Source organism: Anneissia japonica, unplaced genomic scaffold (genome assembly GCF_011630105.1).
Source record: "Anneissia japonica isolate Jap-2015-1 unplaced genomic scaffold, ASM1163010v1 scaffold4536_len1192065_cov207, whole genome shotgun sequence".
NCBI lineage: Eukaryota > Metazoa > Echinodermata > Crinoidea > Comatulida > Comatulidae > Anneissia > Anneissia japonica.
Genome location: NW_022703183.1, coordinates 130,479 through 155,555, shown reverse-complemented (window position 1 = coordinate 155,555; position 25,077 = coordinate 130,479). Strand labels below are relative to the sequence as shown.

At 34.2% G+C, this 25,077-nt stretch overlaps 1 protein-coding gene across 1 annotated transcript in view; it reads left to right on the top strand.

The window, feature by feature from the left end:
• The window catches only part of LOC117104339, a 41,223-nt gene extending 16,693 nt beyond the window's left edge, over positions 1-24,530 (top strand). The window contains exons 3-20 of the mRNA XM_033245159.1: positions 2,169-2,381; positions 4,344-4,754; positions 8,918-9,097; positions 10,554-10,973; positions 12,465-12,627; positions 12,813-12,913; positions 13,522-13,616; positions 13,833-13,938; positions 14,324-14,550; positions 15,054-15,155; positions 15,426-15,608; positions 16,691-16,951; positions 18,380-18,586; positions 18,994-19,155; positions 19,279-19,593; positions 20,286-20,372; positions 21,289-21,511; positions 22,659-24,530. Of these exons, the coding sequence (XP_033101050.1) occupies positions 2,169-2,381; positions 4,344-4,754; positions 8,918-9,097; positions 10,554-10,973; positions 12,465-12,627; positions 12,813-12,913; positions 13,522-13,616; positions 13,833-13,938; positions 14,324-14,550; positions 15,054-15,155; positions 15,426-15,608; positions 16,691-16,951; positions 18,380-18,586; positions 18,994-19,155; positions 19,279-19,593; positions 20,286-20,372; positions 21,289-21,511; positions 22,659-23,017 (3,815 nt within the window). The 3' untranslated portion in view covers positions 23,018-24,530. The remainder of the gene's footprint in view (positions 1-2,168; positions 2,382-4,343; positions 4,755-8,917; positions 9,098-10,553; positions 10,974-12,464; positions 12,628-12,812; positions 12,914-13,521; positions 13,617-13,832; positions 13,939-14,323; positions 14,551-15,053; positions 15,156-15,425; positions 15,609-16,690; positions 16,952-18,379; positions 18,587-18,993; positions 19,156-19,278; positions 19,594-20,285; positions 20,373-21,288; positions 21,512-22,658) is intronic.
• The last annotated feature ends 547 nt before the right edge of the window (positions 24,531-25,077 follow it).

Sequence of the window (25,077 nt, the reverse complement as noted above, 5' to 3'; positions counted from 1 at the left end):
GTATACCACAATAGTTCCCATGAATTTACATGAAAATTTAATATTTGGTGTGTTTAATGTAAAACGTCAATGATCCAATTCGCAGTTAAATTGGAATAATTCTTTATTTATATTTAAAGAAATTAATTAATATAATGAAATATCAGTTTAATGTAATTTGCATTGTTTTTTTAAACACAATAACCATTTCAAACTCATAACAGTTAAGGGGTCTTTTTTTCAGTAGTCCCAACCTCCCCCTGAAAGTGTACATGAAAATGTTGATTTTTCGAAACCATTCTCTTTTTTTTTTGTGAAGTCAACTGAAGTAATGTATTGTATTTGGTTGCAAAAAATGTCTATTGGATCCATGGTTCTATTATAATTGATCATAAAAATTATTATTTTCAATATTACATGATATTTTGAATCAAATATTTTCATGCATATGTAAAAGTGTACAAAATTGTCTAACCCTTTCCTTCCAGCGTACTATTTGTACCCTTTGTGAAAATATTGATAATTATGAAGGACGCCTAAGACTCAAGCATTTAAAAAAAAAAATTATTTTGGTATATAATTTATAATTGACAGCGAAAATCTGAATTTGATGGCATTACATTGTTACAATATAAAAACATATGAATACATTAAGAAAATTAAGAGGCATTGAGATTGATTGGTATATACAGTACATTAAAATTACTAAAATGAACTAAACAATTGCAATTAAAAGTTGAGGTGTTATTATTTGCTGTCGAAAAAATATAAATTCTGAATATCCAAAAAATAAACCCTCAAATAGTTATACGCATTATTAATTTATGTTCACAGCTCATCAAAATTACCATATTTAAAATATATAAATTTTACCTATTATTAATGTATTTTTCCATAATATTCAAATTACAAATATATAATACAGTTTGCATTAAAAATTCTCGAAAACACACCAAACTCGAGCAGAAATATTCCGTCTTGAAATTGGTCAAGATGTCATTCCCCAGATATTTTGGGTGCTAGTGCAGCATTGTAAATGCTGATAAAAGAGTTGCTACAGCCAGTCACTAATAAGAAAAACAATTTAATATGGGTACAGTGTATGTATCACAAGGAACAATAAAATAATGTACAAACTGAAGGTCAATCAACAAACAAAGCAACTACAGTACAATATTAATGTTTAAACAATTTCAAATTTAATTTATTGTCATTTGCAACGCTCACATTACATTACATAGAAATTACTGTGGCTCTTTTTCACATTACAACTAAAGTACAACGCAACAGACGAAGTAGCACTAAAGAGAGAAATATCAGAGTAACAGTGTTATTGAATTGTATTGAGGGTCCGGATTGCTAATGGAAAGAAACTCTTTTGGTACCTACTTGTACGAGCATAAATTGAATGATATCTTCTACCGCTGGGAAGCAATTCAAAGAGAGAGTTACCAGGGTGTGTTGGATCCTCAATTATACATTTTATTTTTTTTAATATCCTAGCATTAAATATGTCCTCAATATCGTCCTTGTTGTGACCGATAATATGAGAGGCATATTTAATGATACGTCTAAAGGTCATTTCGGTCAGACTCGGTAGAACCACAATACCAAACAACAATAGAGTATAAAAGAATGCTTTGAACAACAGACTTGTAAAAAATTGACATAATATTCCTACTAACCCCAAAAGATTTAAGTCTCCTCAGGAAGTAGAGTCGCTGTTGAGCTTTTTTAATGCACTTATTTGTATTTTCTCACCCTTTCAGGTCATTAGTTAAATAAATCCCCCAAAACTTAAATTTATCTACAATTTCCACAGAAGTACCATTGATGGTAAGTGGGGTTATTTCTAATTTACGCATTCTAAAATCAATGACCATTTCTTTGGTCTTCTTGACGTTCAGCACTAGACCATTTTGGTCACACCACTTAACAAAATCTATTATTTGGCCATGATACATCGCCTCATTGTTATCGTGTATCAGCCCAAAGATTGTGGCACCATTGGCAAATTTGACCATATAACAGTCATTTGTATGCAGACAAGGTCGTGAGTATTAAGTAAATAAAGGAAAGGTGATAACACGCCCCCTTGTGGCACGCTCAAAAAGCTTTACATAAAAAAAATAATAAGCCAGTCATGAATACTATTTCTTTAAGTAAAAATGAAACATTTTTTTTTTCAGTGCTTCCGGAACAACCTAGAAATATTACAAAGGTTCATGCTGAATCCTTAGACAAAGTGCATCTGGTACACAAATGCAAACTCTACCACGTTTCGCTATCAGTTGTTTGCAATGATATTTTTGAGCAGATTACTGATGCAATAGTTGTAACGACTTTCAGCAAGAGTGTGGGCAAGATTGAAGTTTCCATTGGAAACAGAGCATTAAATCTTGGTAAAGTTCTGTTTTGTCACTTATCTCCCTAAAAATTGTATTTAGTAATAGCACTCTCCACACTTGGGGTGACTTTGTGGCCTTTAGGGCCCCAAGGCGCTTCTTTGAAAAAAAAGTAAATATGAAACAGGGCCGGCGAAACGTTTTTCAAAGTGGGGACACACTAGTAAGATGGATGGGAATATGAATCGGGGATGTGGGTTCAAATTTAGGGTATGGGTCAACATTTTTCCAAAAACCCCAGAAAAGAAGGGGCTCCCCGGGAAAATATTGATTCCAAGATGGTGGGAAATGAGCTTTCCCGACTTCTGAGGCATCTTTTAATGACTTTCAAGTTCTAAAAAAAACGATTCTATTAATCAGTAAACCCAAAAGAGAAAGGGGATTTGGGTTCTCCCCGGAAAAATGTTGATTTCTAATCTTCCCAAGATATGTATTCTTTTTTCCATGAATCGATAAATTCCAAAAAGAAAGGGGGTCCGGGGAAAATTTTCTTATTGTAAAAAAAAAAGAAAAATTCAGCTCATGGGTTCTTAAAATGTAGGCCTAGAATTTTTTAATTTTTTTTAATTTTTATTTTTTTTTTCCCAAGGAAGTGGGTGAGGACCCCTGACCCCACCCCCAGATCCACGAATGTGAATTGCGAGAAAATTTAACTGGGTCGAGGACTGGATAAACACTCTCTTTCCGCTTACCTCTCCTCTCTTTTCTTGAATTTCTTTCCGATCATGCAAAAATCTCCATACACATTATATATTTTCTGCCAAAATATGTGGAACCGGGGCCAACCCTGTACCCATTAAGTCAACATATCGGCAGCATAAATACATAATGTGCAACCTCTACCACTCCATGGGGGTATTTTCTCCTCGACAGTGGCGTAGGGACAGGCAGTACAGCCAGTGCAAAGCATTGGGACTTGGGGGTCCATTCATATAGGCCTAAAAATAATAATTAAAAATAATTTTAAACTTTATATTTTTGAAGAAAAAACAGCTAGTGGGCCCCTCGATAATATTTAGGTTTTTAGAGGAATAATTATTGATTACTGTGTACATTTCACGTGCTACTAATTTTTTTAATTCTTTTAATTGCTGAGATCGAGTACATCCCTCCAGAAATAGTTACGAAGGTTCTGATTATCGTTAGCATATATTTATAGCCTAGGCCATTAGGAGGTGTAGGGAGTAAACTGATAAGGAGCACTTCTTACTATGATTTTTCACAAAATATAAATCACTAGTCCTAGAATTTTCGTTCTTTAAATTCAAAATACGGATCCTGAAAATTTAAAATGTCGGAACTTTTGGTAATTCTCCTACCCTACCTTGCAAAATTTATTTAGAATTATAAAAACCAAAATTGAGAAAACAATTTGTATTGAAATCAAAGTCTGAGAGTTCCATTTCCAGGCATCTAGAGGGGCTATATTCATAAATTTTCTTACCTCAGCCCCAGCCATGGTGGCTCTGAGGGGAGAAAAACCACAATTCGTCTGGAAGAAAAAGAATTATATGTATTTTGTACATATTAGTAGACTCTAAATCAATTAAATAAGCCCTTGAAACTTAAAATTTGTCCAATTTTTCGGGGGCTTGGCCAGTAAAATTATTTTTCATATATAATTGCCCCAACATCTCCAATCCTTGTATTATGAATGACAATGATGCCCATGGTTTTTTTTTACGTCCATAAGTTTGTTCATAATCATGACTATCAGTTCAATCAGGTGTTAGTTCCAAAGTTATTGAACTTCTGTCCATCCACACTTTGATTATTTTTGTAATACATTGTATTAAACTAATTTTATTTTTCAAAGGTAAGTTTTATCTATGTTTTCTTCATTTATCTATGTACGCTTGTGGAGTATCTAATAAACAATACCAAATGATGATAAAAGTGTAATTAAAGATATAAACATCATAGTTTATTTTATGTTTCTTTTTGGGTTTTTTTTTTAAGCTGGATATCGTGCAAGTCAGGAATTTGATGAAAAATTAGGAAATTTGGAAAGTGATCATATTATTACAACTCCAGGCGGAAATCTTAAATGCAAGTATATTGTTCATATTGACTTCCCAAGTGGTAGTAATACCTTGAAGTGGTGGTCTGTCCTAACAAGGAACATTATCAAATCACTGCAACAGTGTGAAAAGCCTCTCAGATGTGTGTCTATTACCATCCCACTCTTGTACAGCAACAGTATGAAAAATGATTCTAAATGTGCAGACATCATTGTCTCAGCAGTTCTTGATTATTTGGAACACATGTCTAGCAGATCAAGTATTCAAGAAGTGATATTTATTGATGCAATCAAGCAGAAGGCAGCTTGCCTCAAGGAGACCTTGGAAAGTAGAGTCAAAGAGAGAAAAGGTAGGATTATAACCAGTGGCGTATCTAGTGGAGGGTACACGTCCCTTCTAAAACAGCTTGCGCCCCCACCCCTAAAAACAATCGCAATCAAGTAGATAAAATCCTTTCATACTCACTTTATTTTGAGAGCTAGCGCCCCCTTCCCCAACTTAATCATCGAACTCCGACTTTATCTTCACCCCCTCATCAGCCCCACCCCATTTTGAGATTCATACACCACTGATTATAACCTGAAAAAATGCAAGATTTTGCTGGGTGTGGTACAACACAAATGGTAAGATACTGTATGCCTGTAGTTCAAAGGGCAGAGTCCCAGTGAGGATCCAAGGATGCAAATCCCCTGAAAGCTCTATACTAGTACTAAAACCTGGGTTTTGGTCTTAGTAAATAGTAATTAGTGCGAACTAAGGATGTAAATAAAGCAAACTCGCAATATAAGAAGCCTTGATAATATTTTAAATTATTATTGTTTTATGGTACAAATAAACAAATAAACAAATAAACTATACAAGATGTATACTGTGTAAATTAGTTTTAATAATGGTAACTCATTCAAACAAAACATCGAACCATGAAGTCATTCACACATGCAGTTTATCGCTGCGTCAATCTGATGTTGTGTCTATGGGTGCCTTAGGGGCCTCACACCTACCCCTAGATCCAATTTGGATTTTCAACTAATCTCTTGGGGATTTAACATTACGCAATGACAATCTACAATAATGAGGTAATTTCTACCATTCACAAAGGCAAAATCAACTGCAATTTGCTGGAACAGTCTGGATGGTTGCGGTTTCTGAATCAACGGTTCTCTGTGGATTGAGTGGTAGATTGTCTTGACAAAACTTAAGTTTTCTGTCAAGTTCTTTATGTCTTGGTCAATGTTCGGCCAATATACAATCATGCATGCTCTATCCTGTGCTCGTCGAACTCCAGGGTGTGCATGTTGTAGCTTTTCAAGCATTTGTGGTCGGAGAGATTCAGGAATGAATAATTGGCAACTGAATACGAGAAGATCTTGGTCAATGGATAAATCAGCATGAATACACCAGTATTTCTTGAGATTCTAAAGAACTTAGTTTGTTGCAGGGAATCCGGTGGTTAATACCATTTTCTTTAGGGCTTGATACTCTGCATCATCCTTGGCAGCATTGATTATATTGAGTAGTCTGGCATTATCTTCAATCATGCTGTCACTAGTTGCTCTAATTGCACCCAATGTTCTGTAGGTACTGTGTCACTACGTTCGTGACCATTGACAGCTGGTTGTTCAGCTAATTCATCTGCGCTCACAGGGTCACAGCTTGGGTGCTGTGACAGTGCGTCAGCAGCGTAATTTTCTTTGCCATTAACCCTTTGCACATTGAAATTTTATCGAGACAGTCTAGTCTAGAGTCGTTGTAATCTTACATTGATGATGTCGTCTAATCTATGCGTGTTCAATATAGGAACAAGTGGGTGATAGTCTGTCAATACATGAAAATGATGTAATCCATCCAAAAACATATAGCATTTCTGTGCTGCCCATGCAACAGCTAACAGCTAACATACCTGCTTTCAGCATTTGTGAGATATCTTGATCCTGCTTGTATGGTTTTCCATTCATCACCATCATGTTTTTGCGATAGAATTTATCCAATGCCATGTCTACTGGCATCAGTCGTTAATCATGTTGGCTTCTTTTAAGTCAAAAAATGCCATAGTGTGTGCTACAGAACGTTTTTTCTTAACCTGGTCAAAAGCTTGATCATAGTCAGAGGTCCACATAAATTTGTTCTTTTCAGACATTAATGGTCGTAGTGGAGTCATAATCTGGGCAATCTTACTAGTCGATGAGGCAAGTTAGTTCACCAGTCCACTAAATGCTCTCAAATCTGATCTTGAACTTGGCTTATAGGAAAGTTATTGATGGCTTCTACCGTCTTGGGACCGATTGCATATTCCTGACATGACAACGTAAATACTGCAAAGTTAACCCTGGGTTGACATAATTGTATCTTCTCAGTTGATAACGCTATGTGGTGTTGTTGACATCTACGTAGGTTCTCTCTAACAACGTTCTTGTGTTCGTCTCTGGTCTTAGTAAAGATAACCACATATTTGACAATCCTTCTTTGGTGATTTAATCTTTCTAGTGCTGAAATGGATGTGATACCATATAGTACTCTCGTATATCTATACCGTCCAAAGGGTGTAATGAACGTGGTGTAGGATTGACTATTACTCTCTAGAGGAATTTGATGATATCCTTTTCATTTCTTTTTTTATTTCAGACAAAAAGTCCATAGTGGTAACAGGTAAAATATATTAAATAAAAATGGGTCTAAAAACAGACCTAAATTAGCTAAAATAATAGCTCACTCCATTTTCTATATAAAAAAGAGCACTTAAATAAATTAAACATAATGAGTCGAACAAGGCTATTACCAGAGTTGATTAACAGACTCCAAAAACTATATGCATATTTCCTCATTAATTCATAAAATGAAGGAATACCAACAGAGACAAACATACCACTAGCACTGCAGTGCTTGGGTTTATGTAACAACATCCTAAGTGAATTGTTATAACAAACTTGTAAGTCCTGAATGGTTTTACCTCTGAAGTTACACCATAAATTAATGCCATATAAATTAGTACAATAAGAACGAAAAATACAACATTTGGTATCAAGAGAACAATTACTATTACTTTTAAGAGCATCAGATGTAGCAATATCAGCAACCGCTTCCTGAGGAGTAACATGGGGATAATACTCTCTTTTAACACACATTTGTTCAAATGTGATAGGTCTACGCAGATTCTGATCTTCTCTGCGTCCATTTTAGGAGCTATAACAATCGGGGCACACGAGTCAGAATACACTGTTGTTTTTGTTATTATACCTTAGCTTTCTAGTGTTTCCAATTCTGCTTTCAGTTTTTCATTATATGCAAATGGAATTTTCCTAGGTGTGTTAATATAGAATGGCTCTGCATCATCATTCAGTTTAATAGTGAACTGTTCATTTGGCATTGGACGGATTTGTTGATCAAACACGTCAGGAAATTCCTTTGATAACATAGCCATGTTGAACCGGCGTGCATGAATTGGTCGTGGTGGAGGTACTGGCTGAGTAACCAAAGCAACCTCCTCACAGTTCAGCAGCTGAGGGTAATCAGGTGGAAGAAATCCAAGTTGTTTGGATGCGCTCCAGGATAGCAAAGTTTCCCGGATGTCGTGGGAAAAGTAGAGTTACACAGTTACACACCTAGTGTCAGTTGAAAAGATCACCGGCAAGTTTAAGCAATGTCGTGGGAGCAAGACAAATATCAGATCTAGAATGAGGTAAGGTTAGAACCTCTATGTTGTGGTGTCTATGTCATACTCACAGTAGCTTGTGGAGCATGGATAAAGCTAGCCTTGTTGTCTCCCTTGCTGCATGTATTAACACGTACCGCACGATTTTGCGGTCTTGATCTGCAAACAGTGGCGAAATGTCCATGTTTGTGACATGTATTACAAGTAATGCCAGATGCAGGGCAATGTTGACATCCATACTGATGAAGTCTAGCTCTAAATTTGTCTTTCAAAAATTCATTTATCTGACCTTGAATATGTGCCTCAAGAGACGCGACTGTAGCTGAGACTGAGTAAGACCATTAAAATCTTCATAGTCTCCACTGAGAGGCATAAATGAAAGATGTTCACCTGGGCCTGACCTGGTTGTTTGTCAAGATTTGTCACGGCGGTGTAGGCGTTCCACTGGGTTTGCCACACACGAAACTCCGAGAGCCTATCTGTTGCCAAATCGAGCTTAGGTGGCTGAACTTTAATTGCTTGCAGTGCCAGGTTTTGTGGTACACTGTACTGCAAACAAATAAACTATACAAGATGTATACTTCTGTGTAAACTAGTTTTGATAACGGTAAACTCATTCAAACAAAACAACATTGAACCATGAAGTCATCCACACATGCGGTTTGTCGCTACGTCGATCTGACGTTGTGCCTACGGGCGGCCTTAGGGCCTCACAATTATCATGAAAATATATCTACAAATTTAGCAGACATTATTTTTTATGGCTCAGATTGTGTTCATTAATTATCATAATATTTATAATGACTGTAATTCAGTAGATTTTAAATGCTTATTTATGCTTATTATTTAAATTTTTTTAAAAGATGCAAAGGTTTATCAAATACCAACTCAGTTAATGTGCGAATACATATATCCTGTCACGCAAACACGCTTAATTGTTGCTAGTGGTGACCCAAAGAAACAGCCTGCCAATATTCTTGTGAATCCTTCGGCTGATTTCACAGTTGCTTCTTCTGGATTAACTGCAAGAATCCTTATTGAAGGTAATATTCACTAATCAAATCTAAAACTTATTATTAATATTTTATTTATTTATTTACCATCATAGATGAAGATAATTAGAAAAATCTATTTGAAACATGTAGATATCTCGCACAACTTCTCATACTAAGAATGTAAGATTTATTTAATGAATTGCAAGCAATCTGTATTTCTTCTTGGTGTTTTAATGCATTTTGACATTATACAGTATCTAACCTGTATTGTATGCAATATGTAAGGTGAGACTTTTTTTATTCCTTGTTTAGCGTACTTATTTTTTTAAGATTTTCGGAGGAGGGCGGAATAAAAATAAAAATAAAATTTTGTTTTCTTATTTAGCAAATTGTTTTTCCCAAATCATCCAGACGCAGGAGAAAATATAAATAAAATTTTATTGGTCAATGTAAAATAGGATGTATATGCTTTAAATTTATATTAAGAAATACATATCTTAACTTTAGAGATTTCAGGGCAGCTGAGAGCATAATAAAAATAAAGAAAAACTTTTTTTTCTGAAATTTCCACTTTTTCGTGACGGCGGGTGTGCTAAAATAAAATTAAAATTTTATTTTTATTCGAAATCATCAATATTTGCATTCGGCAGGTTTGCTATACAAGGCATAAAAAAGTCTTACTTAATAAATATAATAAGTGCTTTGAGATTGTTCTTGCCGCAAGTCACTAGAAAAGTGTAATTTATTATTATTTTATTATTTGTAATTCCATTATCCTACTATGTCATATTCAGATATTTAGGACGAGTGACGCTCTATGTAGAATGGAATATGCGAGGGTTATATAATCCCAGTATAGAGTATGCTGTCCTGTATATTATATATACAACCAGATTACAACAACTTACTGGACATCAAAAAGCCATTATCTTTGTTCTGTTTTTTTTTCTATCCGTCTCGATATATTATCGTACATGGTTGTTCTCTCCACCACTTTGGTCACTTTCAGTGTTTGGATCTTCTTTAAACTTTGTCCAAGACCATATATCGAAGATGTGCATATGTCATATTACATGTTTTGTATGGGTTTTAGGTATTTCAAACTAGCTACAGCTAGGTTAAATGAAAAACCACCATGAAATGCATACAAAATTTCGCTCCAACCTATGACATTCACGGAAGATTAATTAAAAACTTACTGACCTTCGCAGGGTCAGATTGTATGGTGCAGTGGTTAAAACTCTCCACATCACCTTCACTATTACCAGTGCAGCCCTATTTCGAGTCTCATTTTACTTCATAATTTCTTTATGATTTTCTTTGTTGTATTTTTTTAATGTTTTTTTTTTCTTTATAATTTCAACATTAGTTCTCATTATGTCAGTGAGGCAAAGCTCTATGTTGTTCTGTTTTACAAATTGAAATAGTAAGTCTAGTTTAATATCTAAAAAAGATAAAAATTAAAAAATTTAATAATAAGTCCATACTTTTGTTTTGTATGCAGCTAGTCTGCCGTTTGAGGTAATGCAGAAGGCATTTAATAGTCCTGGGATGAATCTGGTTGTAACGTCAGCAGGAAAGCTTCCATTTCAATATCTCTACCATGTACGAGGAAATAAAGAAAATACCACCACAGACTATACTCAACAGCGTCTTCAGATCGAAGCATGTACCCTTGACTCACTAAGGAGGGCTGAAAGACATGGCCTAAAATCAATTGTGCTTCCAATGATCTACAATCGGTATACAAGTATCGGGCGGTACCAATGCGCACACATCATGCTTGATGCCATTGGTGATTTTGTGAACAAGTATACGCCCAAAAGTGTTAAAGAGATTTATTTTTATACTGGGTATCAATCTGATGCTCTGAAGCTCAAGGAGAACCTTATCTATCTTTATGGGAGGAATGTTAATGTACAAAGTGAGTAATATGGTCAGTTAATTAAAAATCTATGAAATGCTAACACTGTAAATTGGTTAGTTTTTTATATGTGTATATATACTTGTATGGAAAAATTTCTGATCAGTCTCAAATTCCTTTTAGATTCTGACTTTCCATGCTTTTAGATCAGACTCTAAAACTCTTTAGAAATGGAAGTCACACAAGGTGGTTTAAAGTTTCTAGCCTTGTTTTCAAAGATGAGTGTTCATCAATAAAATCAATGTCATATTATCTTATTGGCATTCCTACCGACAGGGGTTTAGCCAGAAAAACGAAATAGGCCATCCAAAATTGAAGCCAGTGGATGTGGCCCTGAGCCAGAGGATGGGTCACGCCCACTCGAGGTCACGCCTCCTCCCAAGCATAAGAAAATTATGATCTTTAGAGGGCATTAAAGGTGTTTAAATGTTGAAATTTCGACATCAAAGGAATAGTGTTGAATTAGCTATCACAAGGATATTTCAGTTATAGAGATAGGCCCAATTAGGCTAGGCCGAGCTGATTAGGCCAAGCCGTCACGGTAAAAGTTTCACTTAATTTAAATGGAATTATAGTGTTTGTTTATTTTTTTTTTTTATCAGAGTAAGCCCTATTTAGTGCTCCTATACCTAGTTTCTGTTTTGTTTCTGTGTGTGATGACTGATTGTGCAGTAATATTTTCCCCAAATTTTCCTAATTCAAATTTCATGAGTCGGAAATTACCTTAAAAACAAAGAAAAATAGTTTCCTACTTGTAAAATGCTCCCTAAAATTGTTGAAATGCATTTTCAGCCATCTATAAACAAAATTTTTTTCTGGGATCCCTTAGTGGGGCAACCGCTTTCACCCATATACAAAGTAAGTTCTATGTATTTTTAAATTGATGCTCCCCTTACTCAAGCTGGTTATAGGCCTGACTGCACCCACAAGATCCACAGATACATACTGTAAGTATTCGATAACACCAAACACCAAGTCAGCACAACTTACCCAATGTTTGTCTTGTCTTGTCAATACTACACAAACCGCCTAATTAAGGCTATTGACGTGTAGGAGTATCGTGTTTGTATCCAGCTTGCCATGGTTCTGCTTATTGACCTCTACTGGTAACTGTCCACATGATTAAGTGGGACAAGTGAAATGATATTTGTTGCTGAGGGTGAAAAGTTTTATCTGGTCCTTTGTATTTTTTTGCAGGCGTAATAATGCCCACACCAATACAATCAAAATAGGTGTTGTCTCAAATCAGGAGTTGATAATTAGTAGCTGCCATTTTTAACATCTCAAATGGTGAATCTGCACACGTCGGGCCCTCAATTTTGCATAACAAAAATGATTAGCTAAAACTTAACTTTTAATTATCAAGTTTAAACAGCATTTTTAATGTATGAGTGCCATTCTAGAGTGCCATATTCTTAAAGTGTTGGCACTTTGGCCTCAACCTGATTAGATGAAATGAATATATAAATTATTTTATGTTTTGCAACATAGGTCAAGTTCCTCTTGAAGTGTTAGCAAGAGGTCCAGAGGCTAAAAGTGCGTTTATTGATGCAATACAAGAGGGCAGCAAACCCATCTACCAAACACGCCTAATGCTTGTTGGACCAGAGCGTGTTGGTAAAACCAGTCTCACCAAAGCCCTTACAGAACAAGAGTAAGTTATCTGTTTATTTATGTTGGATTTAAAAAAATATTTTTGGATGTCACATGTACTGAAGTAAACTGATTTCACTGCCTCCTAAATCTCCAACTAAATGTATTTTTGGAAATAAATTTGGAAATTATAAATATTAAAAGTTACTGTAGACATATGTCCATGTTTAATTTATTTTTGCTCAGATTTGACGCTACTGAAGAAGTTACAGATGGCATTGAAGCGTCATTGTCATGCACACTCAGTGTTAAGCATACCACCAACTGGAAACCAAAACTTCCTGAAGGTATACATACATCAACAATAGGCTACTTCATGTGTCCTTGGGCAAGACACTACTTCCACATTTCCAACTCTTGTTCCAGGTGTATAACTTAGTACCTGCGGTGCAGCAGTGGCACCAGAAATTCGCTGATGAGGGGTCCGATGGAGGGGTCCGATCCAAAATGTTGACGAAGCCTCGGTCGACAGCCTGGAATAAAAAAACCATTTGCTAGGGATCAGGGGAAGAGTTTTTAATGGCTTTATGATCCAAAATGTGCTTTTAGACCACAATATTAGGGACTGGCAATCAAAGTGACGTTATTTGGATAGGAAAGTTATTTATTTTTTCCAATTTTCGAGCCGACGACCTGGTCGTTTGTCGGATGACAGGTGGTTCAGGCCTGTCCAAACGGGTGGTTGGGGGGGGGTTGCACATTGCTCATGACTAATTCTTATCAAAAGCAGTTTTTTTAATTACATATGTGTTCTATTGAAATCAATAAAACAAATAGTTGCTTATCTAAATAAGAAATTACGTAAAATTGTCCAATGATGGTTCATTTTTTCAATAATTATTGATCGTACTTAATACTCAAGTTAACTTTCTGAGCCAATTGATTTTATTCAAAGATACAATAAGTGAAGCAAGGCAGCAGTATTTGAGAGCTGTTGCAGAACAGATGGCAGAAAAGCAGAAGGTACAAAGAGAACCACCAGTATCTCAGGTTTGTATTATCCTAGACATAATTAAGTTTCATTATGAAGTTATTATCACTTAAAAACAAATCCCATTTATATGAATAAATGTGTTCACTGATTTTTTATATCCCCCTCTTGCTAAAGACATACACAATTGAATTTCAATTATATATTTTATGTACTGTACATTTCTAATAGTAATAGGATTTTATGTTGGCATTTTCAATTTCTTTACAATTCAGCCAACAAAGAAAGATGAAATCAAGGCACTTGAAATTGTAGAAGTACCGGATGTTACATCACCTGATGAAATTGAGCAATCCTTTGACCAGATGACAATATCTCAAGGTATGAAACTACCTTTACATTTTAAAAATCATTCAGGTTTACCAGGAAACATTTACTTTATATATTTTCATAATTTATGACTTAATAATTTAGGGGTTTTCAAGACCCATATTTTCAATAATTAGTGAAACTAAAGTGAACATACTGTATAAAACCATAATAATAATACAGTAGAGGTGTATATCCATACCAAAGTTACTATCATTTAATTTATTTTTCTTTACTTTTTCATAGCATTCAGTATACTTGTAGGTTTTCTCCATTCCCATAAATTATTTAGCCTTCTTTATACATATATTTAACTACAAACAAGAGTAGATCTTCAGTACTGATCATCATGACAATTGATAACATTTAACAGTATTTTTACATGCTTCTTTGACAGACTCTCCAGCTTCTGAAGGTGAGGTGAATACAATGGCCTCATCACAAGGTGATTCAGCTTCAGTAACTACACCAGATGTTCTTGAAGAGGACCTTCAACTTGTCATAAAATTTCTCCAAGATAAAGAAAAGCAAGGAGAAAATGAAGGGTTAGAGCAGACACTTGATGACTTGACTCTGAGTATCTGGGACTTTGCCGGACAAGATCTCTACTATATCACTCACCAGGTGTGGTTGCTAGAAAATGAAACAATTTTGATATTAATTTCTCATGAGTAAATACAACTGCACTCATTATTACTTGTAATGCAATATAGCATACTATACCCATGCCTTAATGCCCTTAAAAAATAAGGGGAGAGGGAGGAATTGTGATGAGAAAATAAATTGCTGAAATGATATGACCCTATTACAATTGGTAACCATGATAACTGCGAACAAGTTCTAGAAGAGACGGAACAGAAAAGCCAAATATAAATGTTCGCCTGCAATTTAAGATTATAAATAAAAACATGTTCATAATAATTCTTTTCTGTAATTTGATAGTTTGAATGTGCTTTAAAGTATAAAAATGAAACATGTATTTATCTGCATTAGTTTATGTCTGGATTTTTAAATTTGGTTATTATCAAGATAAATTTATTTCAAAATAATAATAATATCATCTTCAACATAAATTTTACAGTTTACCCAAGAATTTTTTAATGTATAATTATGTTGATATTGTTCAGGTGTTCTTGGTATCTCGTGCTATCTACATCATTTGCTTCAATCTTTGTCATGACCTCCATGCACCCGCTAAAGTTGGGATATATAAGCGAGAGGGTGGTAAGGTAATGTCTATTTATTTAAATCCTAACAAAATGCAATTTCTTCAAACAAACAAAAGGTTTTTAGCATTTTTCTGTACTAAAAAATAATACAGTAAATATAACATTTGATTAAAATTTAAAATTGATAATAATAGTGTACTAATCCCACCTATTTATTCTATTAACTTCCATGCAAACAATTACACACACACACACACACACACGAATACATCCATGCACACACCCACAGACAAATGTAGAAGCATGAGGATAATTTGTTTATCTCTACAGGTTATATTTTCTGAACATCATATGAGCCTCTTGGATTTCATCATCTTCTGGTTACGGTCGATCTACTCAAATACCACCGAAAACAAATCAGTGGCAAGTCAAGAGCAGTTGTCACCACCAGTGTTCATTGCTGGCACACACAGAGAAAGCTTACCAGGAAATGCAGAAGAGAGACAGGCGCTAGTGAGTATGCATGTGGTCGATATTGACTAACAAAACTAATTCACTTTTTGTGTGTGTGTGTGTGTGAAGTGCATTAACTAAATTCTACATTTTCGTATAAGAGATTTTGGAGATATGTAAGGTCAAGATTGAAGTTGAATTATGTAAACATGATAGGCTTTGGCACTTCTGATGATTAGTACCCTAAATTTGTTGCTAATACATAAATTATAATTAATTTATATTATTATTATATCATTTGTGATAATTTTTATAATAATATTAAGGTACTCCGAATCTCTTTGCAATTCTTCCTTATTACTTTTTCTTCTATTTTGTTTTTTTGTTATGTATTTTGTATTTTGTTATGTAACAGGTCTCCCCCCAAGTCATGGGAGTCTCCCACACTTCCGCAAGCAAGCAATGATCTCCCAGAAAATAACATGTCACCCACAAATGAATAATACTTTGTATGTTTTTACTATTTTATTATCAATTATTGTCTCACGAAATTTAGCTCTTATGGGTATCGCGATGCACAGCAAAATGATATTCATTTAACCAGATCTCCCGTTACAGACTTCTTCCAACTTGGGACCCTGCAATAACAGTCATGAAATACTAACATTAAGATATGCATAATATTATGTTGTTTTAATATCATACAATATTTATAATGAATGTAAATTTAGAACACATTCCATTATAATTTAAATACAATAATACTAAAACTAATGAACTATCACAAAACAGAACTGTGTGTAAAACAGGTTGTTACACCCTCCTGATATGTTATCCTGTAGACATATGTTCAGTAAATAAATACATACATATTAATAATTGTAATAAAAAGTATAAGTAAAACTATTGAAAATATTTCATTACCATAATACATATTTCAAATATTAGAGCCTGGCTTCTAATAATTGAATGACCTGTTAAGAGCACGATCTCCTTTTGACATAAACCCAGTAGTATTTGATTATAAAATTAATTGTAATTTAATTGTAAGGAAATTTACTCATGATACAAGAATAAAGTTAGTTTGTACCTGTATTTGATGTATGCATTTTTTAAAATTTTGTATTATTTCTGAATTACAGGTAGATGAGAAGTTTGCAGTTATCAAGGAGGCATTAAGAGGGACCCCATACGAGGACCATGTAGTGAGCAAGTACTATGCAATTGAAAACAGCCTTAGGTCACCCCTGGATCAAGCTGTTGTTCACTTGAGGGAACACATTACCAAGGTTGCTAAGTCAGAGCACTACATGGGGGAGAGAATCCCCATTAAGTGGCTATACTTCTTACATGAGATTGAGCAGTTGCGCAACAAACAAACACACTCAATCAACTTCACAGAGGCAAGTAGCAATGATCTGCTAGTTATTTTGACAGTGTCCCCCAATAGATTTTTAATGGGAATCATAGAATATCTGGCCATTTGTTCTTATGGATAAAGGCCTTTGTGAAATAGAATACAGAGAGTAAGTGTCGGTGAAGAAATTGTCTGCATTCCTAGCGTTGGCATTACAATGATGACATCATGATTGACTGACAATACACCTTGGTTACCATAGGCAGTTGTTGTGTTACTCCTTGTGTACTACAAGCATTTGTTAGCTACTACATCTTGGTGAACAACATGTGGTTGATATGTTAAACGTTGGTTGTCACAGATTGTATTTATGTTACACAAGTTGGTGGTAGATATGTTAAATCTTGTTTACCATAGGTGTTTTTAGGTTGCACTTTGTTACAGATTGATATATGTTAAATCTTGGTTGCAGGTCGTTTTGTGTTACACCTTGGTTGCTACCACAGCTGTAATTACGTTACCCCTAGTTACAGTTGCTTACCTGCTAAACCTTTGCTATCGTATTTTGAATAATGTGGTTGATCTGGTGTTGTTAACACGTTGACTGCCAGACTTTTTTTACATTTTGTCCTGTGTGCCAGAACAAGTAGTGTACTGTACAAACATACTTTTGAAATTTTATCACATATCAAAATGGTGTGTTTAATAAGTTTGTAGGAAAATATTATGGAACAAGTAAACTTGTCACTGTCAATGGGACAGTATTTTTTGTTGCCTTTGCCAAGTGTGAGTTTTTTCATCTGATTTTTGCATGGGTTGTTATGTTCAGAGGAGCCACCACATGTCATCTTTTGTACTGCCAGCAACATAACAAAATAAAGGTACATTCCCCTAAATTGAATAAGCGCCACACCAAACATGATTCTTTTGCTAGGCGCCGCTTCCGAATAAGAGCTGTTCAAGATTATTCTGTTTTGAATAAGCTCCGATGCGCTTAATCAAGAGTACATACTACCCTGTCTGTAATGAAGCACTTTGAGAAACTTTGAAGTACTATGTATACAGTGTTGAAATGAATAAATAACACAATAAAGACACAAACATATCTTTATACATTATTTACAATGATGTAGGGCCTGTAGGCCTACCGAATTACTGGAGTATGTTTTTTTTATAAGCGCCGCTCTCGAATAATGGCTGCTCTGAAACCTCAAAAAATTGTATAAGTATAAGGCGCTTATTCAAGGATTTATGGTTCCCAAGTACATTCTTCCCTAGCACCCTCAGCAATTAACACTAGTTGACTACTTGATGCTGGCTGTTAAGTTACACCATGGAATTGGTTGATGTTGATCTGATGTTTTAGGAACCTTGTAAGTCCATAAATTATTATATATTATTACAAAAATCAGTTGCATGAGTATTTGAAGTTCAACAAAAATTTCTTCCAATTACTGAAACTTGTAACCAGCAGGTGAACGAACTAGCTGCAAAGTGTGGTGTCATCCAAGAAATTCAACTGTTCACTATGTTGCATTTCTACCATGACCTGGGAAACATCATCTACTATGGTGAACGGCATACACCAGGCAGTGCTCTCAATGATATCATCATCCTGAATCCTCATTGGTTGATATATATCTTTAGGAGAGTGATCACAGTCAAAAATCCATCAGAGCAAGTATGATGTTTAATCAAATAACTCAATCTGGTTTCAATGTGTTACTGGTAAAACTAAAAGAAAATTCTTTTTAAATAAAAAAATAAACCAGTATATCAATTGTTTTAATGTTATTTTTCATTTATGAGACAATATTATTTTTCTGTTATGATGCTGTCTAGTTGCATTAGATTTTGTTGTTAATACTGTAATCATATTTAGAATAGTCCCTTTTCAATGACACATTTAAGTACCAACTTAAAGTAACAACTTTAAAGTTACAGTTGATAAATATACTATGTAAATTATATATACAGTATTTAGTCAGTACTAATTATTATTATTTTTCTAGGATTATAAAGTAATCTAAATTTATATTGGTTGAATAAAGGGAATACACTTTATACAAATATTATTCTTTTGCTAAGTGGGCCAAGTTCAGACGTTCATGGAGAAGACTTGATGAGAAGGGACTCTTGGAAGAGAGGCTGATTAGACACATGTGGCATGACTTCCTTCACCTATTAGAAGGCTTGTTACAGCTGATGCAGAAGTTTGACTTGCTGTGTGTCAAGACACACTCTGCTGAGGTACAGATGCTGTAATTTGTCTGTTTATTGTTTACTAGCTCTTTCAGATACTTTAGAAGCCTTTTCATATCATTTTTTTGTTACCTTGCACATTATGGTATATATAATTTTGCTTTCTGTTAGATGCCAGCCGTTGTCGGATCACCCGAGGAAGGGAATCGTCTCTTCTACGTCCCATCCCTGCTAAAGAAGCAAGAAGATGAGAAGGTGTGCATGGATAAGCTGATGAAGTCTAAATCAGTGGTCATCTTGTACATTGACTTCAATGGGTTTCTACCTGAAGGCTTGTTCTACCGACTTATTGTGAGGCTTGTGCAGTGGTCACAGCATAAGGGAGGCTATGAGCCTAGGCTCTTCTACCAACAGGCCAACCTTTATGTGGATGAAGATCATGACATGATCTTGAGGATCCTGCCTCAGAAGAGATCTTGCATCCAGGTAGTTAGTGATGGTGGTCAGGCTGTTAATGACGATTATGGCAACAGCAGCGAGGGATCTTGATGATGATGGAGATGGTGACGATTACAACAACAATGTTGACAATGACTGCGGTGGTAGTTATGATGGTGATGATGATGATGACAGTATTCAAAAAGATAGTGACAATGGTGACGTAAAAAAAAATTATTATGATGGTGATGATGACTGCATTGTCAGTAATGTTTGGCATTCATGCAACTGCTGATTTCAAGTCTCTTTTGTGATTCCTTACTTGGATAGCCTAATACATATTCTGTATGTATATTTATCTATGCAAGCACTGTATCCAAAAACAATATTATTCTTAATAATTTTGTTATTTCTATTATTATGAATAACACATGTTAAATAACAAAAAGGTATATCAACACCTACATAGCTACTTGTATGTACCTTTTTTCAATTGATTTCATTTATTTCTCTTCAAAAAATATAAGCAAAACTTCAAAAACAATAAAAAACGAAGGACAGCACAGAAACAGTGACAAGGGATTCAAAACAAAAAGTGTCAATTTTGGGCTCCATCAAATAAAATTGAATATCAACAATTAAAACTTAATTAAATTAAAACTCTCTATTAAATACTGTATCAAATATGGTAGCATAATTTAATTCACAATAATGCAAATTCCTATTTGTGACCCATATAGGTAGCTATCATGAGGGCTACATCAACTGCAAGGGATGGGGAAGTTGAAGAAGATGATGTTGAGCCGAGCCCAGTCATTTGCAAAATGGTGAGTATTATAACACCAAAGTCATTGTTTTTTATGTTCTATTTGCATTTTCTTTATTTGTTTTATTTATGTATTCCTATTAATTTAAGTCTTTACATTCATAATAACAGTTTAAAATAAGATCTAAATCTATTTAAAAAAATGAATGCCAATCAAATACTGTAGCAAAATTATTTGTTTAATCCTAGAGGAATAATGTTTTGCTTAACTTATTTATATTTTTTCGTTTTTGTATATTCAACAATTATAGGGGCGTGTGGCGTAGGGGCGTGTGGCGTAGGGGCGTGTGGCGCAGCGTGTAAGCTGTTGGACTTCCGATTGCGGGATCGTGAGTTTGAGACTGACGCTCGTTGCATTGCTTGTGTCCTTAGGCAAGATAGTTTATTTACGTTTGCCTCTCTCCACCCAGAAGTACAAGAAGGTACCTGGTGGGTTTGGACACAACTGCGCTGATTACTTGCTGCAATATTATGAAATTCTACCTAGGGAGCCGAGTATGTGTTCCATACATGATTGATCCAATGACCGGGGTAATAATGTGAACGCCTAGAGGCTTCAGGCATGAAAGCGCAGGCTATATAAGACCGACATATTATTATATTTATTATTATTAATTATAATTTGTGTTATTGTTCTTAAATTCATGTTCAGTGTCATTTATTCCATGCATTTATATGATTTGTGAAGTGTATGTCCTTTAAAAATTGTTATATTTTAAGTTATATATTTATATTTATTAAGATTAAATACTGAAATAAAGTATACAGATGAAAAGAATACTAGGCCTAAAAGAGAACTGGTCAAAAGGATAAGAATGAACAGTTTCCATCCCACTTCATAAAAGTCTGTTAATTTGGTGCTATGTTTTTCAGAAAAAAATTCAGATTTTTTTTCTAAAATTGAGCACTTTTTACAGTTGCTAGCACTGCTGGAAATGAACCTGCTAAACCTTGGACATACCTGGAGGATGAAACGCATTGACTTTGACTTCTGCATCTTGTGTAGTGCTTGCGACAGGGAGGAGAATCACTTCCATAAAATGAAGAAATGCTTAAAGGAGAAACGTGTTCCATGTGGGATCCAGCGAATGGAGACAAGACAGTTTCAACGCTTGTTTGGAGATTGCACAACTATGCAAGGTAACTGTAAAACTCCTAGACTACTCTAAATGCTTTATATTTCATTGTGTGAATGGATGAAAAAATTGTTAGGTGTTTTTTTTTGTTATTCAAGGTATACTACCTGCCAAGAAGTTCAGAAAAATGTCACAAAAACTAAATTTTGAATTACTCATTTAAAAATTATGAATATACCTATACAAATTGTGAATATACACATATCTCTGATTTCCTTAGAATTTGTTTTGGCCTGGTCCATGCGCACAAAATGGACAAGCAGGCACTGAATGAGTAATACATATTCATTTCTTTAATATATATTAATATTAATTACAATTTTATCATTGTTAACTTTTTTGTTTTATGTTGTGTTGTCTTATATTTACAAAATTGTATGCTATTTGAAAGTACAAATCCCTTTTCTGTTTAATGCTGTTTTTTTTTTCTTAGACCAGTAAGTAATATTAGGTAAGGAATAATCTCTTATTAATAAAAATAATAATAATAATAATGATAATAATAAAAGTAATTTTTACCTGAGTGAACTATATTTATCTTAATTTAATTCAATTTTATTTATACTGTATATATATTTATTATGTTCCTTTTATTATTTGCTTTGTTAATTATTTTATTGTGATTTATATGTATTATTTTATTTTTTAATTACTTTTATTGTAATGATTTTTGTTATTATGTTCAGGTGGTCGAATTAGTATAGGTGTATTTCACCTGATTTCTTCCACCTTGCTTACTATTGTCCATTGTATGTTGTGAGCTGAATTTGAATAAAATAAAATAAACATGAGCTTTTAATGATTTTAAAATTATATATAATTTGGAAGCTTGAAAAACTGAAAACTATATTTGAAATGAAGTATTTTTATTAATATTTTATTTCTTTTTGGTAAGCCAAAATGTTAAGTATTGTAATTACCTTCCTACATTCCGGGTGGTCCTCAGCTAACCTTTATCACGCTAATGACGACAATCTGTTTATTGCGTATTGCTGGTAGCAGGATTACACTATGTACTATGTTGGCTTATGAAAGAAAATACCAGATGAAATTCTTCAAGAATTATTTTTATAGTGTTGTATTGTTATTATACTCAATATAAGTGTGAATAAATATTTAATTGACCTGAACACATTGTTTACCTATTTCAGAAGCCCCCAAATCCACTGCTACTCCAGTAAAGCACCAGGTGCCTGTTTTTCTGCGACCACTTATCGGACTTTATGGGGAAATATTATCACCTATCCTGCCATTTGACCTGATGACAGAGATCTGCGTCCTCCTTGACCCGCCACACCCACTGTCCAATGATTGGAGGGCCCTAGCCTCGAAGCTTGGCTATGATCACTATATCAACTATATGTCCATGAAAGTTAGCCCTACCATGTGTGTACTGAATGGGTGGTCTGAGAAAGGCTGGTCAGTTGAGGATCTTAAGAAGAGTCTGGTGGCCATTGAACGTCATGATGTTGTACGGTTGATAGACAAGCAACTCCCAACAGAAGAGTGAGATGTATCCCATAGCTATGCATTTGTGCTCTTTCTTGAATGCGTCTGCATAAAAAAAGAAAGGAAATTATAAACTGTCATAATAAAAACTAATGTGCACTGCATTTGTTCTTAAGTAGGCCTATTGATATGGTAATGGGTTCATTTGTGTAGTACATGAACAAATGTGAATTCTTTCACTCTATCTGTATGATGATTATGTTAATGCAAAATTGGACAGATCTTTATTGCAAAATTTTGGCTATACTATTTTGTACATATCAACCACATTCAAGTCTTTATATTTGTATTTTTGAAACGTAATTTTATATTAGAATATGTATTTTTAATGTTACTGTGATCTTAAACTTTCCATAAGAGCAGATAACTTCAATTTGTAATTTTATATAATTATAATTATATAATAATTTTATAATCCATTACTGCAGGGGTGGTCATAAAAATTGGTTGGATGGCCAAAGTGAATTTTTGATTTAACACTGAGGGCTGCACCCAAACTTTGATGTTTCAAGTGAGCTTCCAAAAACCTCCAAGCACTGCTATTACACACTTTATTCTCAGTTTCAATGTTACTTTTTACATATGATTGGTGTCGGACCATAAAAAACAAGGTGTTTTCTAGACAATTTTGATTGGCGGGCCGCAAACATATGGTTTTTAACTCATTGTCGCAGGTCGCAAAAAAATCGCTGATGCGGCCTGCGGGCCGCTCTTCGCCCACCTGTGCATTGCTGTGATCTTGAACTAAGTGCTAACATGTGTTTAAAATTCCACCTCAATGTATGTCTAAAAATCTAAATTCAGACCTGTATATACTGGAGACACAAAAAGATGCTCATTGTCTTCGAATTAACAGTCCCATTTGAATCACGCATTGATTCTGCCCACTCACGAAAAACCAATAAATATTCCACACTTGTCTCGGATCTTACAGACACTGGCTATGAGGGCCAACTTATATTTGTTTTGAGTTGGTTCCAAGGGATATATCTCTAGGGATTTATTAAGCGTCTGAAACAAATAAAAAAATGTGCAATAGCTCTGTTCCTTTTAAAAACATAAGAGACGAAATATAAAAAATATAAAAAATTGCAATTATATCATCATTTTCCATATACTATGCCAAAGATCAGCCTTGATGGATTGACCCTCCTTTCATGGAAAAATTTAATTTCAACCCCTGTAAAACAAAAAAAAATTGGCCTAATAATTCCTGATGATTTTAATGTTCTATTTTTATACTTGTTGATGGAATTGTTCTTCCTCCTCGTTTGAGTTTGTTACTGATATACCTTGCATGCTTCCAGCTATGGGACACTGGACACACATAGGTCTTTGTATGTTTCCTTTGTTTGATAATAATTATTTTGTTTAATGAAGTGATTTTGTATAACGAAAAAAACTAATGTGCACTGAATTTGTTCTTAAGTAGGCCTGTTGTATGTGGTGATGAGTTCATTTGTGTAATATGTGATTGGATGTGATTTTTTCCACTCTATCTGTATGATGACCATGTTAATGCAAAAATGAAGAAATGTATTTTGACATTTAAATTTTGGCTATACTTTTTTTTACATACTAACCACTATCAAGTCTTATATTTTTACTTTGTTTTACTAATCAATATAATTCTTTTGTGACAAAATATAATTTGAGCTGGTTTTTAATTTTATATTATTTTATAATAAAATGTATTTTTAATGTTAGTGTGATCTTTAACTTTCCATAGAAACAGATAAGTTTAATTTGCAATTTTATATAATTATATAATCCATTGTAGACTGGGTTCCAGTCTCTAAACTTTGTCTTAATCAGTGAAAATGCTTGAAAAAACATTAAATCGATTTTGGCACCAATGGCGTTACATCATGTGTTGCTGCTGAGCCCCTAATGGGACACGGTTAGAAAAAATATTATACTATTTTTTCGTTCCCTCGAAATAACATTTTGTTCCCTCAAAATATTATTTTGTTCTCTCTAAATATTATTTTATTCGCTTGAAATATTATTTCGTTCCCTTGAAATAATATTTTATATATACAGTAGTACGCCCCAGTGCCT